A 13381-nucleotide genomic window follows, 5' to 3' on the forward strand; every position below is an offset into this window, starting at 1 on the left:
TGTAGATTTTATGTAAATAAAATAGTTCTAGAAAGGCAAGAATCCCTGCCCCAATTCCCTTCTCTGATCACATGCTCCACCCAAAAGGTGTTTTTCCATGAGGAATCCCTGCAGTGGGAATCTCTCTCCCTTCAGGATCAGCCCGAGGTCAGCTCTGGTTACATGGGAAGGGAGTAATTCACAGGATCACAGAATCACTAAAATTGGGAAAAACCCCTAAAATTGAGTCCACCCATCCCCAGCACTGCCCAGGCCACCACTGCCCTGTGTCCCCAAGTGCCACATCCACACGGATTTTAAATCCCTGCAGGATGGGGACTCCCATGCCAGACTCCCCTCTGCAGGAAGGAATTTTCCCTAATATCCAAATTAAAGCTCCCCCAGCTGGCACTCAGTGCCACTTCACTGTGCTGCCTCCAAGCCATCACATGTTCCAAGGAATGGGATCCCTAAACACTTCTCAGGGGATCTTTGTTCCCTGCTGTTCCCATCTCCCAGTCATGAAGCAGCTGACAAGACAGGAAATAAAAGAATTTGTGGATATGCTCAACCTTTTGGTGTCTTCCCCAGAAAAATACCAGCAGTTAATTCCTGGAATACCCTGGATGGAAAACTCCTCGGACAGAACACAAATCCACACGTCCACAGGAGGGTTTCAAAATTTATTAAGTCAACACAGTGAAACAAATTCAAGAATCATCGGAGGATTAAGAAACAAAGTTTCAGGCACGTATTTAGAAAAAAGACATTTCTGATATCACAAAGAAAAACCCCCAAAACCACATTTGCTCTGGTAGAAACCCAGCAATGCTGGTCCCTGCTCCCAGTGGGAATGTTGTAACCGTTAAAAAAAAGAAGCACCTAGAATTAACCGGTCTGGATGCGGCTTCTCCTCCCTTGGGAAGAGCGGAGTGCAGTCCTTGCCCGTGGGCAGAGCTCAGAGCCTCACCTGGGAAAGTTTGGGATAAATCCACTTTGTCCTTCCAGGAAGGAACCACTTACCCCACAAAAACCACCAAACTCCGAGCAAAGCCCCGGAAACAGCGAAAGGGAAACACATTCTAAGGGAGGTTCTCTCCAGCTAAACATTGTGTTCCAACCAGAGGAGATTCCAGAGGGGGACAAGAGTCGGGCCAGGCACGTCCCCTCGCTCCCAGAGGGATTTGTCTCCGCAGGAAACGCCTCCAGGCTCCTCCATCCCCAGACACAGCGGACAGAGCTGGTGTCACCCATTGCTCTGGAGGTGCCTGTCCAGGAACTGTGAATAGCAGTCCAGGGAGCAGAAGTAGCAGAGGACGGGAGCGTCCGTGCCCCCCATGTTGTCCACGAGCACCACGGTGTGCGCCACGTGGTGCAGGTTCATGGTCACTGTGATCTGGATGAAGCTGCTCAGGCAGGAGCTCCCACACCGACACGTTTTGGCCACTTCCAGATCCTTACAGAGGTGGGAAGGGAGGAGGTGACAGCCGTAAGGGATTCTGTGGGATGAGAGGAGTGAGGGGGGGTTCAGCACAGTTACCTGTGGCGCCTGAAGGCACTGACAGGACACGGGCACCAGCTGGGAAATGCCATTCCCAGGACACACAGTGCCTTCAGTTGTAGCCTTCGTGTTTTCCAGATTCTGTACTGCATTAGTGTGTGACTCTGAACTTCACATAAAGCGTGAGAGAGTTCTCCTCACAACTCAGTCAGACACAACAATCCTTTTCCAGCCACTGCTGCAGGTTCAGGCTCCAAAAGTGTAAAAAAAGTCAAAGTGATGGAGCAATCTGGGAGGATGTGGCTTCATAACCTGAAGCTGTCATTGGACAATGTGAAAATGGACCTAAACTTACAAAAGTGTGAAAACACCTGACCCAGGGTCCATCTGGTACTGCCCAAGGTGCATCCTTTGAAGGCTTTTTTAATAAATATCTGCTTTATTCCTTTAACTCTGCCCAGCCTCTCTAGGCATCCCACAGACATGGAAAACCAGAGATTTGGGACTGGTTAGGAATGAAATGCCACTTCCCTAAGGACATGAACTCCGCAACAGGGAGCTCACAGCAATCCTGGGCCACAGCCAGTTACAGAGTTAGAAAGATTAAGAGTAATGAGAATTAGAGAATTAAAGGAAGATTAAGAATAATGAGACAACTGGGCACATTCTGTTCTTCCCTCACATTCTCTGTGTTTGGGCCTGGCCTGGCACAGCACCCACAATTTACTCCTCCCTCTCTTACACCGAGGAGTAGCAGCATTGAATCACAACTCGGAGAAAGCAGGAGATGAATTGAGCCTTTTGCAGCAGCACTGCCCTGCAGGCATGAAATCAAAAGTTTCTCCTGCTCCACAGCTCTCTGCATCCATCGTGTCAGCACTGACATCCAGAGCTGGGAATGGGAATTGCTCCTTTTGGAATTTACAGCGGAGCAGTGTGGAGTTTGGGGTAGAAGTTAAATGATTCCCCTGAGGAATTCTGTCGGGGTAGCTGAAGTGTGGGTCTCAGCAGTGCCCAGCTGGCACTCCAAACTCAGCACAGATCCCACTGACTCACATCCTGCTTCCACCTACACATTCCCCAGCCTTTCCACACACCATCACTCACACGGCTAAGACTCCTCTGGGGCTTTTTGTTTTTCACCACCTTAATTTCAGAACACCCTTTTTTTTCTGGGAAAAGCAGAATCAGGGACTCTGGTACTTTACCAGAATCAAGACTGATTTCCAAACATTATTTTTGCATCTTCTCCTTCTGTTTTGTCCCTTTCCCAAGGTTTTTACAGCGACTGAAATCTGACCAGTGCTGAGGGATTAAATCCTCTAGAAAAAAGCCTTAATATTTACATCAAACCCACTGCAATTTATATAAAGCTGGGAAAGGAGACATGTGGGGTTTAATTATAAAACCAGCAAAGTCAGCAGAGGGTGATTTGGCCCGGAATATGTGGTGGCTCAGCTCCTTTCAGGGTGTGCCCATGGATGCCTTTGGTGCAAATTTCTGCACAATTACCCCGGCTTTATGGGGCACTCCCCACCCTCAAGGCAGGAACAGGCACAAGATGCAGATTAGGGACACTTCCAGCCACTCTCCCCCCCTTTTCTGTGCCAAATTTCTGCCTTTGTGCTCCCTTCCCACCCGGAGCAGGGTGGAAGCAGCAGCTCCCGGTACATGAAGGATCAGGGGTGGAGAGGTGGAAATGGTGTGGGGGAAGAGGAGGGAGCTGATAACAAACAGCAGCCTGGGAGGATGGTATTTACTTGGTGAAATCGTATTTTTTTAAATGACCTCCAAGCTGGGCTTGTCTGAATGAGCCCGAACACCTTCACTCCAACACCAAGGGAAACTGGGAGCTTAAGGAAAACCTACAGCAGGGAGAAGCCTGAAGAAGTGGCTCAGGGTTGTAGAATTGATTCTCTTTTCCCAAAGTTGGCCAAAAATATTCTGTTCATCCCCCCTTGATGGATGAAAACACTTCAATCTCTGTCTTTCCTTAAATGCTTCCAAAGGCACCAATTCCCTGCCTTATCCTGATGACTTGACAAGGGGAATTCAAAGGAATTTTAATCTTATGAAGTTAATGGGTGAGAAAACAGGCACTGAGGGGAAAGGACCAGGTGAGAAGGAGCAGTGCCAGGTGTGCCCTCACCGCCCTTACCTGTGATTGACCGTGGCCCTGGCAGCACACTCCAACAGAGTCAATGGGATTTTCAGCTGGATGTTGGGAACCAGCGGATTTGGCTGCTCAAAAGGATTCCCAAAGAGATCCAAGTTCTCCAGAGAGAGTTTCCTGAAGTCACAGGGCAGGAAGGGCAGCTTGTTCCGTGCGGCCGACAGGAAGCGCAGGTGGCTCAGCTGCCCGATCCTGCAGGGCAGGCGCAGCAGGGCGTTGTCATCCAGCCGCAGCTGCACCAGGCCCCGCAGCTGGCAGAACTCGATGGGCAGCGCCTGGATCTGGTTCTGGCTCAGGTCCAGGAACTGCAGGGATTTCTGCAGGCCCGAGCTGCACAGGGCCCCGCTGAAGGCCTCCAGGTGGTTGTCGTGCAGGTCGAGCTCCTGCAGACACACCAGGTCCCCCAGCGTGGCCGGCAGCTGCTTGATGTGGTTGTGACTCAGGTCCAGCTTGCGCAGCTTCTTCAGGCACAGCACCCTGCTGTCGATCCTGGCCAGTTTGCAGTACGAGGTCTGCAGGTGCTCCAGGGAGAAAGGGAAGCTCTTGGTGAGGGGATAATCCCTCCTGGAAGTGATGATCATTTTGGTTTTGGGTTTCTCCACGTCGGAGTTCTTTGCTGGGACCAGAGGTGAGAGAGGGAGAACTCCGGTGTCGTTGCCTTGGTGAGCCAGTCTCACGGCTGAAAGGAAAGTCTTTAAATTGATCACATTTGCCTGCAGGGGAACATAAGGCTGGAGTTAAAAAAGTTCATTATCCTGGTTATTAACACCTTCTGGGCTGTTTTGTGTGCTGTCACTCAGCAGGGCAATGGGATGGGAGAGGGAACAGCTCTGTTATGAATAATCCGGGTCAAACTGTGCTGCAGCACCCAGGGAAGGAACAAAGCACCGAATCTACAGCTGGAAATGAAGGACAGAACAAAAACCCCAAGCACTGGGAGTCCCCTAAAATCCACCAGGATAAAAAGAACAAACATAAATGGGGAAATGAGAGATCTAAAACCTGAGGTAATAATTCCTGGAAGTTGCTAGGAAGGAAGAGGATGGAAGGAAGGAATGGAAAGAAGAGGATGGAAGCTGGAGTTGAATTCAGCAAAAGGAAGGTGGAAGCTAAGTTGGTGCTTGTGGCCACACACAGGGGCAAATTCTTTACAAACAAAGACCAAATAATGCTTGAGGTGGGATACAATATTTTGGCAGTAAATCCCAGGATGGTTTGGGTTGGAAAGGACTCAAAGCCCATCCAGTTCCATGGCAGGGACACCTTCCACTGTCCCAGGTTGCTCCAAGTCCTGTCCAGTCTGGCCTTGGGCACTGCCAGGGATCCAGGGGCAGCCACAGCTGCTCTGGGAATTCTATTCCAGGGCCTCCCCATCCTCACAGGGAAGGATTCCTTCCCAAATCCCGCCTACTGCTGCCCTCTGGCATCAAAGGCTCTCTCTGACTCTCAATATCAGAGCATCAAGTGGTGTGTATTTTAAATAATGATCCAGAAAGCTCTGATGCATCTGCTGCACTGATTTAATTCACTTTCATGAACATCTGTGACCAAATATTTCCCTTCTAGATTTTCCAGCATGTCTCTGCTCGAGCTGATGTGTGGCTGGCAGGCACTGAGCTAAAAAGTGAATTCCAAAATAAAAACCATATTGCCACCATAGAAGGAAAAGAACTAATTTGGACTTCAGAGAGCCCACAGGTTGTCCTTGTGTTCCCAGCTGTCACCTGCCCAAGCTCAGGGACACATTTTGCACCTCAAACACAATTTTGCCCCTAAACATTTAGACGAAATCTGAGAGGGTTCAGGACTAGAGCACCCAGCAGAAGAAAACAAAGATACTTGAGACAATCCTGGATAGAAATGTGAGAGAAAAAAAGACACTAAAGGTCAAACTTCATTGACTGCATCTGTAAAGTAAAATTATCATTTTCCATAAGCATCCCAAGCACAATTCCTGCTGTGACACCTTCCAGAGGTGGGGAAGATGCACAACAAACTTTCTTTGTATCCAAGGTTATCCAGAGAAGCTGTGGCTGCCCCTGGATCCCTGGAAACGTCCCAGGCCAGGCTTGGAGCAGCCTGGGACACTGGAAGGGGTGGATGGGCTGTGATTTAAGGTCCCCAAACCATCCTGGGATTCTAAGACCACCAACCCTCATTATCTCAGCCAGTCTAACACACACATTAACAGCTACAGAATTTCCCTTAATTCCAGGCACATTTGTGGCATTTCCAAGATAACTAAAATAGGAATTAAATCCAAAAGGTCCTGCAGATCTGTAAGGACCAAGTGAAATCAATACTGTGCACCAGAATGAAGTTACAGGCAGGATTTCTTTGCTCTCAAACACAAAGCACAATTCCCACCCCAAAGGGCCACGTAAGATCTCCAAACCTCTTGATGAGAAACCCTGAATGTGCTGAAGAAAATACTCACACACAAAAAAAAAAAAAAAAAAAAAAAAGCCAATAATTATTTGGAAGAGCTCAGGATGGAATTTCCTGCCCCAAGCCCAAAGTCTCAGCCACAGAGATGATGCTGGCAAAGGAGTTTAAAGTGTGTTGGTGCCTCCATGAGCGCTGCCGAGGAAATCGGAGCTGCGTCGGCTCCAGGGAAGCAGGCTCAGACCTGCTGAAGGGAAATAAACCCCACAAAACACCCAGAATTTATTATTTCTGCTCCAGGGGTGAATGCTCTGCCCTGATGTTTCCCAACTCTGTTCCTGACCTGGCTGAGTGCAGCAAATCCAGTGCCTGGCAGAGCACAAGCAGGGATCTTCCCATTTCCAGTATTTGGAAATCTCTTTTCCACAAAGTTTTTGTTCATCTTTGAGAGTTAAGAAGCTTTTCTGTAATGAAGTAATAAAAATCTGGCAGAAAACTACAGAAAAATTATGATACATCTTAAATTTGGGTTCTGGATTTGGAGAGCTTAAGAGGAACTTGTAATATTTTGAGATCAACTTTTTGATTTTTCACTCTCCAGAAAAAAAATTCAGAGTAAAGGAAGCAGAATTTATTCTGAATCTAATACAAAAGCCTTATTTTTTCCAAAATACAGAGCACACTGGCTTCTCACAGGAAAAAAAAAAACCTGGGTTTGGTGTCCTCCCTTCCTATTTAACCCTTTAACAGGTTCATAGAATTCAGGCTGCTTTCCTCAGATTCAGATAACAGAAACGAAGAAGGATTTTCTGAACCATCAATCAGCATGATTTGCTTTTATTTACACAGCCTGACTCTAAAGTTTTACATAAGAACTCAGAGGTTTTAGAAAACCTGGCCCACTTTTCTCTCCTATGAGGCTAAAAAAGATTCCTGCAACAGGCAGAGAAGAAAAGGACATGAGATTTTAGTGATAATATATGTTTTGGTGAGTTTAGTGCTGTTAAAAACACTTTCCAAGTCCTCTGGGAACTGTGAATAAATACACTGGTATCTGAAATAAGGTGGGACGGTGCCTGTGTGTGCTATGAAAGCCATGGTGAGCACGCTGATGTTTTTGTCCATGAAAACAAGAGGATTCTCCATTTTTTTTTCCATGAGGAAAAATATAAGGAGCAACTATTTCATGCAATTTAAGGCCAAAGATCAACATTGCATCAGAGGGCTGAAAATTTTTTTTTCTGAAGAAGCTGTGAAGCAAAGCATGAAAATGGATTTCTGAAGCAGAAGACGAAGAACACAGCCCAGAAAAGAGGGAATGGCTTCCCAGTGGGGCAGGGATAGATGGGACACTGGAAAGGGATTTTTGGCTGTGAGGGTGGGGAGGCTCTGGAACAGAATTCCCAGAGCAACTGTGGCTGCCCCTGGATCCCTGGCAGTGCCCAAGGCCAGGCTGGACACCGGGGCTCGGAGCAGCCTGGGACAGTGGAAGGGGTGGAACGTGACGGGATTTAATGTCCCTTCCAACCCAAACGTTCTGGAATCCCACCGTCCCTTCCCCGCTTGCCGCGGCGGCTCAGAGCCTGCAGAGCCGCGGCTCCGCCGCTGTTCCCGGCGCCGCTTCTGCCGCTCCCACCTTGCTGAGGCACAGATCCACCGCGGGCTCCCGCAGCCGCACCGTGGCCTTTCCCTCCTCCACGAAGCGCGTGAAGAGCCGCTCCACGTTCTGCTGCACCTGCGGGCCCAGCGGCCTCAGCGGCGGCCCCGGGGCAGCCCCGCCGCCTCCCGCCCCCCGCCGCCGTCCCCACCTTGTAGCGAGCCCCGCCGCGGTCCCGCGCCGTGCACACCATCAGGTAAATCCCGGCACCGGCAGCGCCGGGCGGGCGCCCGAGAGACAGCAGCGCTCTCGCAGCGCGGCCGCGGCCCCGCAGCCCGCAGCTGGGCAGGAGCCGGCTGAGCACCTCCACCTCGCACTGCAGCCGCATCCCGGCCCCGATCCCGGCACCGGCCCCGGCCCGCGCACGGCGGGCGGCGCCGCCGGGGGCCTCCCGCGCTGTGCGCGCACAGGCGCCCGCCGCGGTGCCTGCCCGCCGCGCTGCCCGGTCCCGCCCGCCGCCCGGTGAGGGGCGCGGGGCCGCCCGGCGAGCGGGATCGCGGGGCCGGAAGGGCGGGCGGCGGCTCCGGTGGTACCGGCGGCAGCGGCCGCACCGGCAGCGGCGGGCAGCTCGAGCGCGGGCCCTCAGAGCAGCGCCGGGAGGGCCACTGGCACCTCCTGCTGGAGGCGTCTGGTGAGGCTTGGCGGGAAAGGGAGAGAGAAACGGCTGGAGGGACGGGGTGTGAGGGGTCACGGGAGTGAGGGGACATGGGGTGTGAGGGGTCACGGGAGTGAGGGGACATGGGGTGTGAGGGGTCACGGGAGTGAGGGGACATGGGGTGTGAGGGGTCACGGGAGTGAGGGGACATGGGGTGTGAGGGGTCACGGGTGTGAGGGGACACGGGGTGTGAGGGGTCACGGGAGTGAGGGGATATTGGGTGGGAGGGGACATGGGGAGTGTGGGGATATTGGGTGTGAGGGGATATGGGGAGTGAGGGGACACGGGGTGTGAGGGGATATGGGGAGTGAGGGGACACGGGGTGTGAGGGGATATGGGGAGTGAGGGGACGCGGGGTGTGAGGGGACACGGGAGAGAGGGGACACAGGGAGTGAGTGGACACGGGGTGTGGGTATGAAAAACGAGGTCCACGTATTTTTTTTATATAGAATTTAAAAAGTTTAGTAGAAAGACAATTAGGAGATAAAAATAAAGTAAAATATACAGATACGGCCGGGTGTCTGCATTCAGCCAAGAGACCACACCTTACTAATAAAGGATTGTCCCGTGTATAAATTCTTACACATAATTCAAACATTCTTCTTAAGTTTTAGATCTTCCTTTGTTTAGTTTCTAACTCTCCCTAATAGATCAATCTTCTCGGCTCCATTCAGTCTCACACTCCGATAACAGCGGTGCAATAAATTCCCCCACCTGGAACACTGATCACTGCTGTCTTCATCTGAATAAGATAATCTAAGAATGCAGGGGTCTCTGACTATCTTTTCAGTCTCTGGGTTATATGAACAAAAGTTGTTTTTGTTTTAACATCATGTTATAGCTTAACATATATGTGTATTATACCACTATTTCTAAGTTTCATCAGTAACAGAAATAGAAGAAACTATATTAATACAACAAAGTTTTCTAACTTTACACATATAACATTAATTTTAATATTTGCAAAAAGCCAATATATGTATCTATAACAAGGGGACACGGGAGCGAGGGGACATGGAGGAGCTGAGAGGACACGGGGTGTGAGGGGACACGGAGGATGAGGGGACATGGAAGGTGTGAAGGGACATGGGGAGTTGTGGGAGGACACAGGAGCTGAGGGTGTTGCCGAATCTTAGGGACTCTAAACACGAACGAGTCAGGTTTAGAAAGGAGACATTGTTTATTCTGCACAGGACGCAAGATGGGAATTGTCCACAAATCAAGCACGCCAGGGAATAAAAAGCAAAATGATTTATACACCAAAGTTTACATAAATCCGCCTATCTAATCCCCAGTTCCCACCTACCTAGTGCACAGTCATGGCCAAGCATGACATAATAAAGTTTTCCATAAACATCAAGTAAAGCATAACACACCTGGTGACATCTGTTGGCATTGAAAAGAGGGGTTAGAGGGGAGAATGGTGCCACCAGCAACAGAGAGCAAAGGAAAGGACAGAGAATTCTGCATAAGAACATGGAGGGGGTAGCAAGAGTGAGGGAGGGGACATGGAAGAGTTGAAGGGATGGTGCGTGTGAGGGGACACGGAGATCTGAGGGGACAACGGGGAGCTGAGGGGACACAGAGAGCTGAGGGGACACGGAGAGCTGAGGGGACAACGGGGAGCTGAGGGGACACGGAGAGCTGAGGGGACACGGAGAGCTGAGGGGACACGGAGAGCTGAGGGGACAACGGGGAGCTGAGGGGACACGGAGAGCTGGACAGACACGGAGAGCTGAGGGGATACGAAGAGCTGAGGGGACACGGAGAGCGGAGGGGACACGGAGAGCTGAGGGGACACGGAGAGCTGGACAGACACAGAGGAGCTGAGGGGACACAGGAGCTGAGGGGACACGGAGATCTGAGGGGACACAGAGGAGCTGAGGGGACACAGGAGCTGAGGGCAGGTGGGTGTGATAACAGCAGCTCAGGCTTCATAAGCGACAGGAAGGCGCAGTGAGGGCTTGGTGTCGGCGCAGCCCGGCCCGTCCTGAGCCGGCATTCATCACATTAACCGCCACTGGCAGAAAAAAAAAATAAATCGGGGACCCCTTGGATCCGTGTGTTGTGGAGATGTGTGATTTGAGGTGAGATTTGTGTGTGAGGTTTGCTGGGCGCTGTGCATTGAGTAACTGAGCGGCGCGGGGTGCGGTGCGGTGTTGGGGCAGTAGGAGGCGGTGTTTGCGCGTGTTGGGGTCGGGGCGAAAAGGGGGATTTGTGCGGATGAGCGTGGATTTGGGGTGCGCTGGGGCAAAAGGGGAGCCCGCGTGTCTCTGTGTTGCCCAGGCTACGCTGGCGTGGCTATTCACAGGCGCGATCCCGCTACTGACCGCCACGGGAGCTTTGACCTGCTCCGTCTCCGACCTGGGCCGGTTCACCCCTCCTTAGTCAACCTGGTGTCCCGCAGCTCCCCGCGGGTCACCATATTGATGGCGGCCTTAGCTTGGGCGCCCGCTCGGCACAGCGCACGGCAGCCCAGAACTCCTGGGCTCAAGCGATCCGTCGGGCTCAGCCTCCCCGGCAGCTGGGACTACAGGCGCGCGCCACCGCGCCCGGCGCTGCCTGCCCGCTCCGCCGGCGATACGAGCTTCCACAGCGCTGACGTCACGGGACGGGCGGAGCGGCACCGCCCCCGCGGTGTGACGTCACGGACGGGAGGGGGAGAGCCCCTCGCGGCGCTGGCGGCCGTGACGTCGCAGGGCGGGAAGCGCGCGCCGCGCGGTGCACGCCGGGAGGCGCCGTGAGGGGTATAAGGGCAGACGGCCGCCGCCATCTTCCTCTCGGCACCGCGCAGCCATGGGCCACCAGCAGCTCTACTGGAGCCACCCCAGGAAGTTCGGGCAGGGCTCCCGCTCTTGGTCAGTGCTGCTCCTCGCGCTCCCCGGGTTGTGGCTGCTGTCTTACCCTCCCCTCCCGCTTCGCTTCTTTTCCTCCCATTCCCACCCTCCTCCCCGGCGCCATTCCCCGCCCTCACCCGCCTCTCTCTGTTCCCCTCACAGCCGCGTGTGCTCCAACCGCCACGGCCTCATCCGCAAGTACGGGCTCAACATGTGCCGGCAGTGCTTCCGCCAGTACGCCAAGGACATCGGGTTCATCAAGGTGAGCCTCGCTGCAGCGAGATGCGGCTCGGGGGTGCCGCTTTCCGCTGACTCCCCGTTTCTCTCTGCTCTCTTGCAGCTGGACTGAGCGCCGGGAGGATGAGGCGACAGCCAGGAGCTCCCGGGGCGTCTCAGGACCTCCCTGACGCATCTGCAGTGTCTTGGCTCGGCCTTATTTAATAAATGGTCTCCTAACCCAGCTGATCCGTGCGTGCTTCCCTTCTGTACAGGTTTTAGTGGCTGTGGAGGTTCTTGTGTGGGCTGCCCTGCCCTGCTGTGCTCGGCTTCCCAGGCTGCTCCAAGCCCTGACCAGCCTGGCCTTGGACACTTCCAGGGATCCAAGGGCAGCCACAGCTTCTCTGAAGGGAGTCAATTAAATGCCAGAGGTCTGGAATTAAACTTCCTGAGTCCTTTAGAGGGGAGTACAAGTGTCTGGGTGCTGTTCTGCTGTTGCTCTGAGGGGACTGACAAGGTAAATGCTCTTCATCACATCTGGGATGCCAAATGCTGATTCTTCTCCTTCTGCAGATCCCTTGGGAATCTCCAGGAGCCTTTGTATTGTCCCTTTTTGTTTATTTATTTTGGTTATGAAATCAATGAGGTGAGGAGGGAATGGCAGAAAATCCAGGTGTGCCCATAGCAGAAGCTGAAGGGCTTTGGGATTATCATGGAATTTGGAATGGTTTGGGTTGGAAAGGACCTTAAAGTCCATCCAATTCCAGTCCGCTGCCCTGGGCAGGGACACCTTGCACTAGGTGGTGAGGAAGCAACTCCTTCCACCTCCTAAATCCGTCTGTGTGTGGCATCACCTGGGGAAGGGTTGGCTTTCTTCACCAGGAGGTGGTTGGGCCTCTCATTTTGGGTGAGAAATGCTTAAATAAATCCTGGTTCTTACCAGACAACTCTTCAGTGTGAAGGTTCTACACTAAAAAATAAAAAATATTCACTTGCTGTGGTGGTGGTTTTGGGATTTTTCCTGCCTGGTTTTTGTTGATGTACTCAGGGAGGGGAATCCTGTGGGATGTGTTTGCTTGGCTTCAGTGTGGTTCTCCAAAACCAGCAAACTCATTGCCTTTTTAACCAAAATACTTGAATTTCTAGAGGGGGGGTTTAACTGAGGTACAAAATTACCTCAAAATCTGAGAGAAACTCAAAATCGGTGATGGGAAGGTCTCTGCAGTTCCCACTGCTGTGCTCCAGCTTTCCTCCTGCTGCCTCTCAGAGGTGCTTGAGGCACTTCCCAGTGGCAAATCCATGTTTTTCCCATCATGGACACAGGAGGATGCTCCCATGCTGGGTGCCACTGAGAACCTTGGAAATGGCAGCAGCTTTGGAATTTTTTGGGTTTTCAGAGCTGCAAGAGCTGTTCAAGCCAGGCAGGGAATTGCAGATATTTGTCCCTGTTTCCTGAGCAAAGCTCCTTCCTGATGGTAAAAGGGATTTGGGATCATTTTCCTGGTGCTGCCCTGAGGATCTGGGCCCCAAATCTCTGCCAGAACATTTCCTCATAATGGAAAACAAAATTAAAACAAATAGCTGGGGATGGCGATTGCAAAGCAAATCCCTATTGAAACCAAAGCTGAAATAAGTTTTTAAATTACCATGTGAACATTCAAATACATCTATTGGCACCTAATTTTGTGCAATTACAAAATTCCAATTGCCTTTTCCCGGTTCTTTTGCTCCCATCTTTTAAGCCTGAGGAGAAAGTGGTGTAGGACAAGCTGTAATTCCTTTTTACCTCATTGCTGCCTTAACCAGGTATTTATTGCTCAAAATACAATGAAGATGAGCTAACAAAATTTTAGAATTTGAATTTTCCTGAGCTCAGTGTGCAAATCACATTTTGTTTCTGGTGGCTCCACTCTCTGGAGGTTCAGGGATGTGAAGCTGGAACTTTATTTGGATGCAAAGTGATTTATAAAGAGCTGCT

The 13381-nt window shown here is 51.7% G+C and overlaps 2 protein-coding genes and 1 non-coding gene across 3 annotated transcripts; 1 reads left to right on the plus strand and 2 right to left on the minus strand.

The window, feature by feature from the left end:
* Nucleotides 1-645: 645 nt before the first annotated feature.
* On the minus strand, nt 646-8063 carry LRR1 (leucine rich repeat protein 1). Its single transcript, XM_005528597.3, has 4 exons — nt 7847-8063; nt 7675-7773; nt 3639-4366; nt 646-1478 (listed from the first exon to the last, which is right to left on the minus strand). The coding sequence occupies exons 1-4, from the start codon at nt 8021-8023 to the stop codon at nt 1226-1228; spliced, it is 1257 nt and encodes a 418-aa protein (XP_005528654.1). The 5' UTR covers nt 8024-8063; the 3' UTR covers nt 646-1225.
* A 2544-nt stretch (nt 8064-10607) lies between these two features.
* Nucleotides 10608-10907, minus strand: LOC148184056 (signal recognition particle RNA). The gene has a single exon (XR_015773045.1).
* A 151-nt stretch (nt 10908-11058) lies between these two features.
* RPS29 (ribosomal protein S29) lies at nt 11059-11647 on the plus strand. Its single transcript, XM_005528598.3, has 3 exons — nt 11059-11208; nt 11350-11449; nt 11528-11647. Exons 1-3 carry the CDS (start codon nt 11147-11149, stop codon nt 11534-11536), a joined length of 171 nt encoding a protein of 56 aa, XP_005528655.1. The 5' UTR covers nt 11059-11146; the 3' UTR covers nt 11537-11647.
* Nucleotides 11648-13381: the final 1734 nt, after the last annotated feature.

Source organism: Pseudopodoces humilis, chromosome 7, assembly GCF_049639895.1.
Source record: "Pseudopodoces humilis isolate 2021_Gansu_Grassland_sample_001 chromosome 7, ASM4963989v1, whole genome shotgun sequence".
In the NCBI taxonomy this organism is placed as follows: Eukaryota; Metazoa; Chordata; class Aves; order Passeriformes; family Paridae; genus Pseudopodoces; species Pseudopodoces humilis.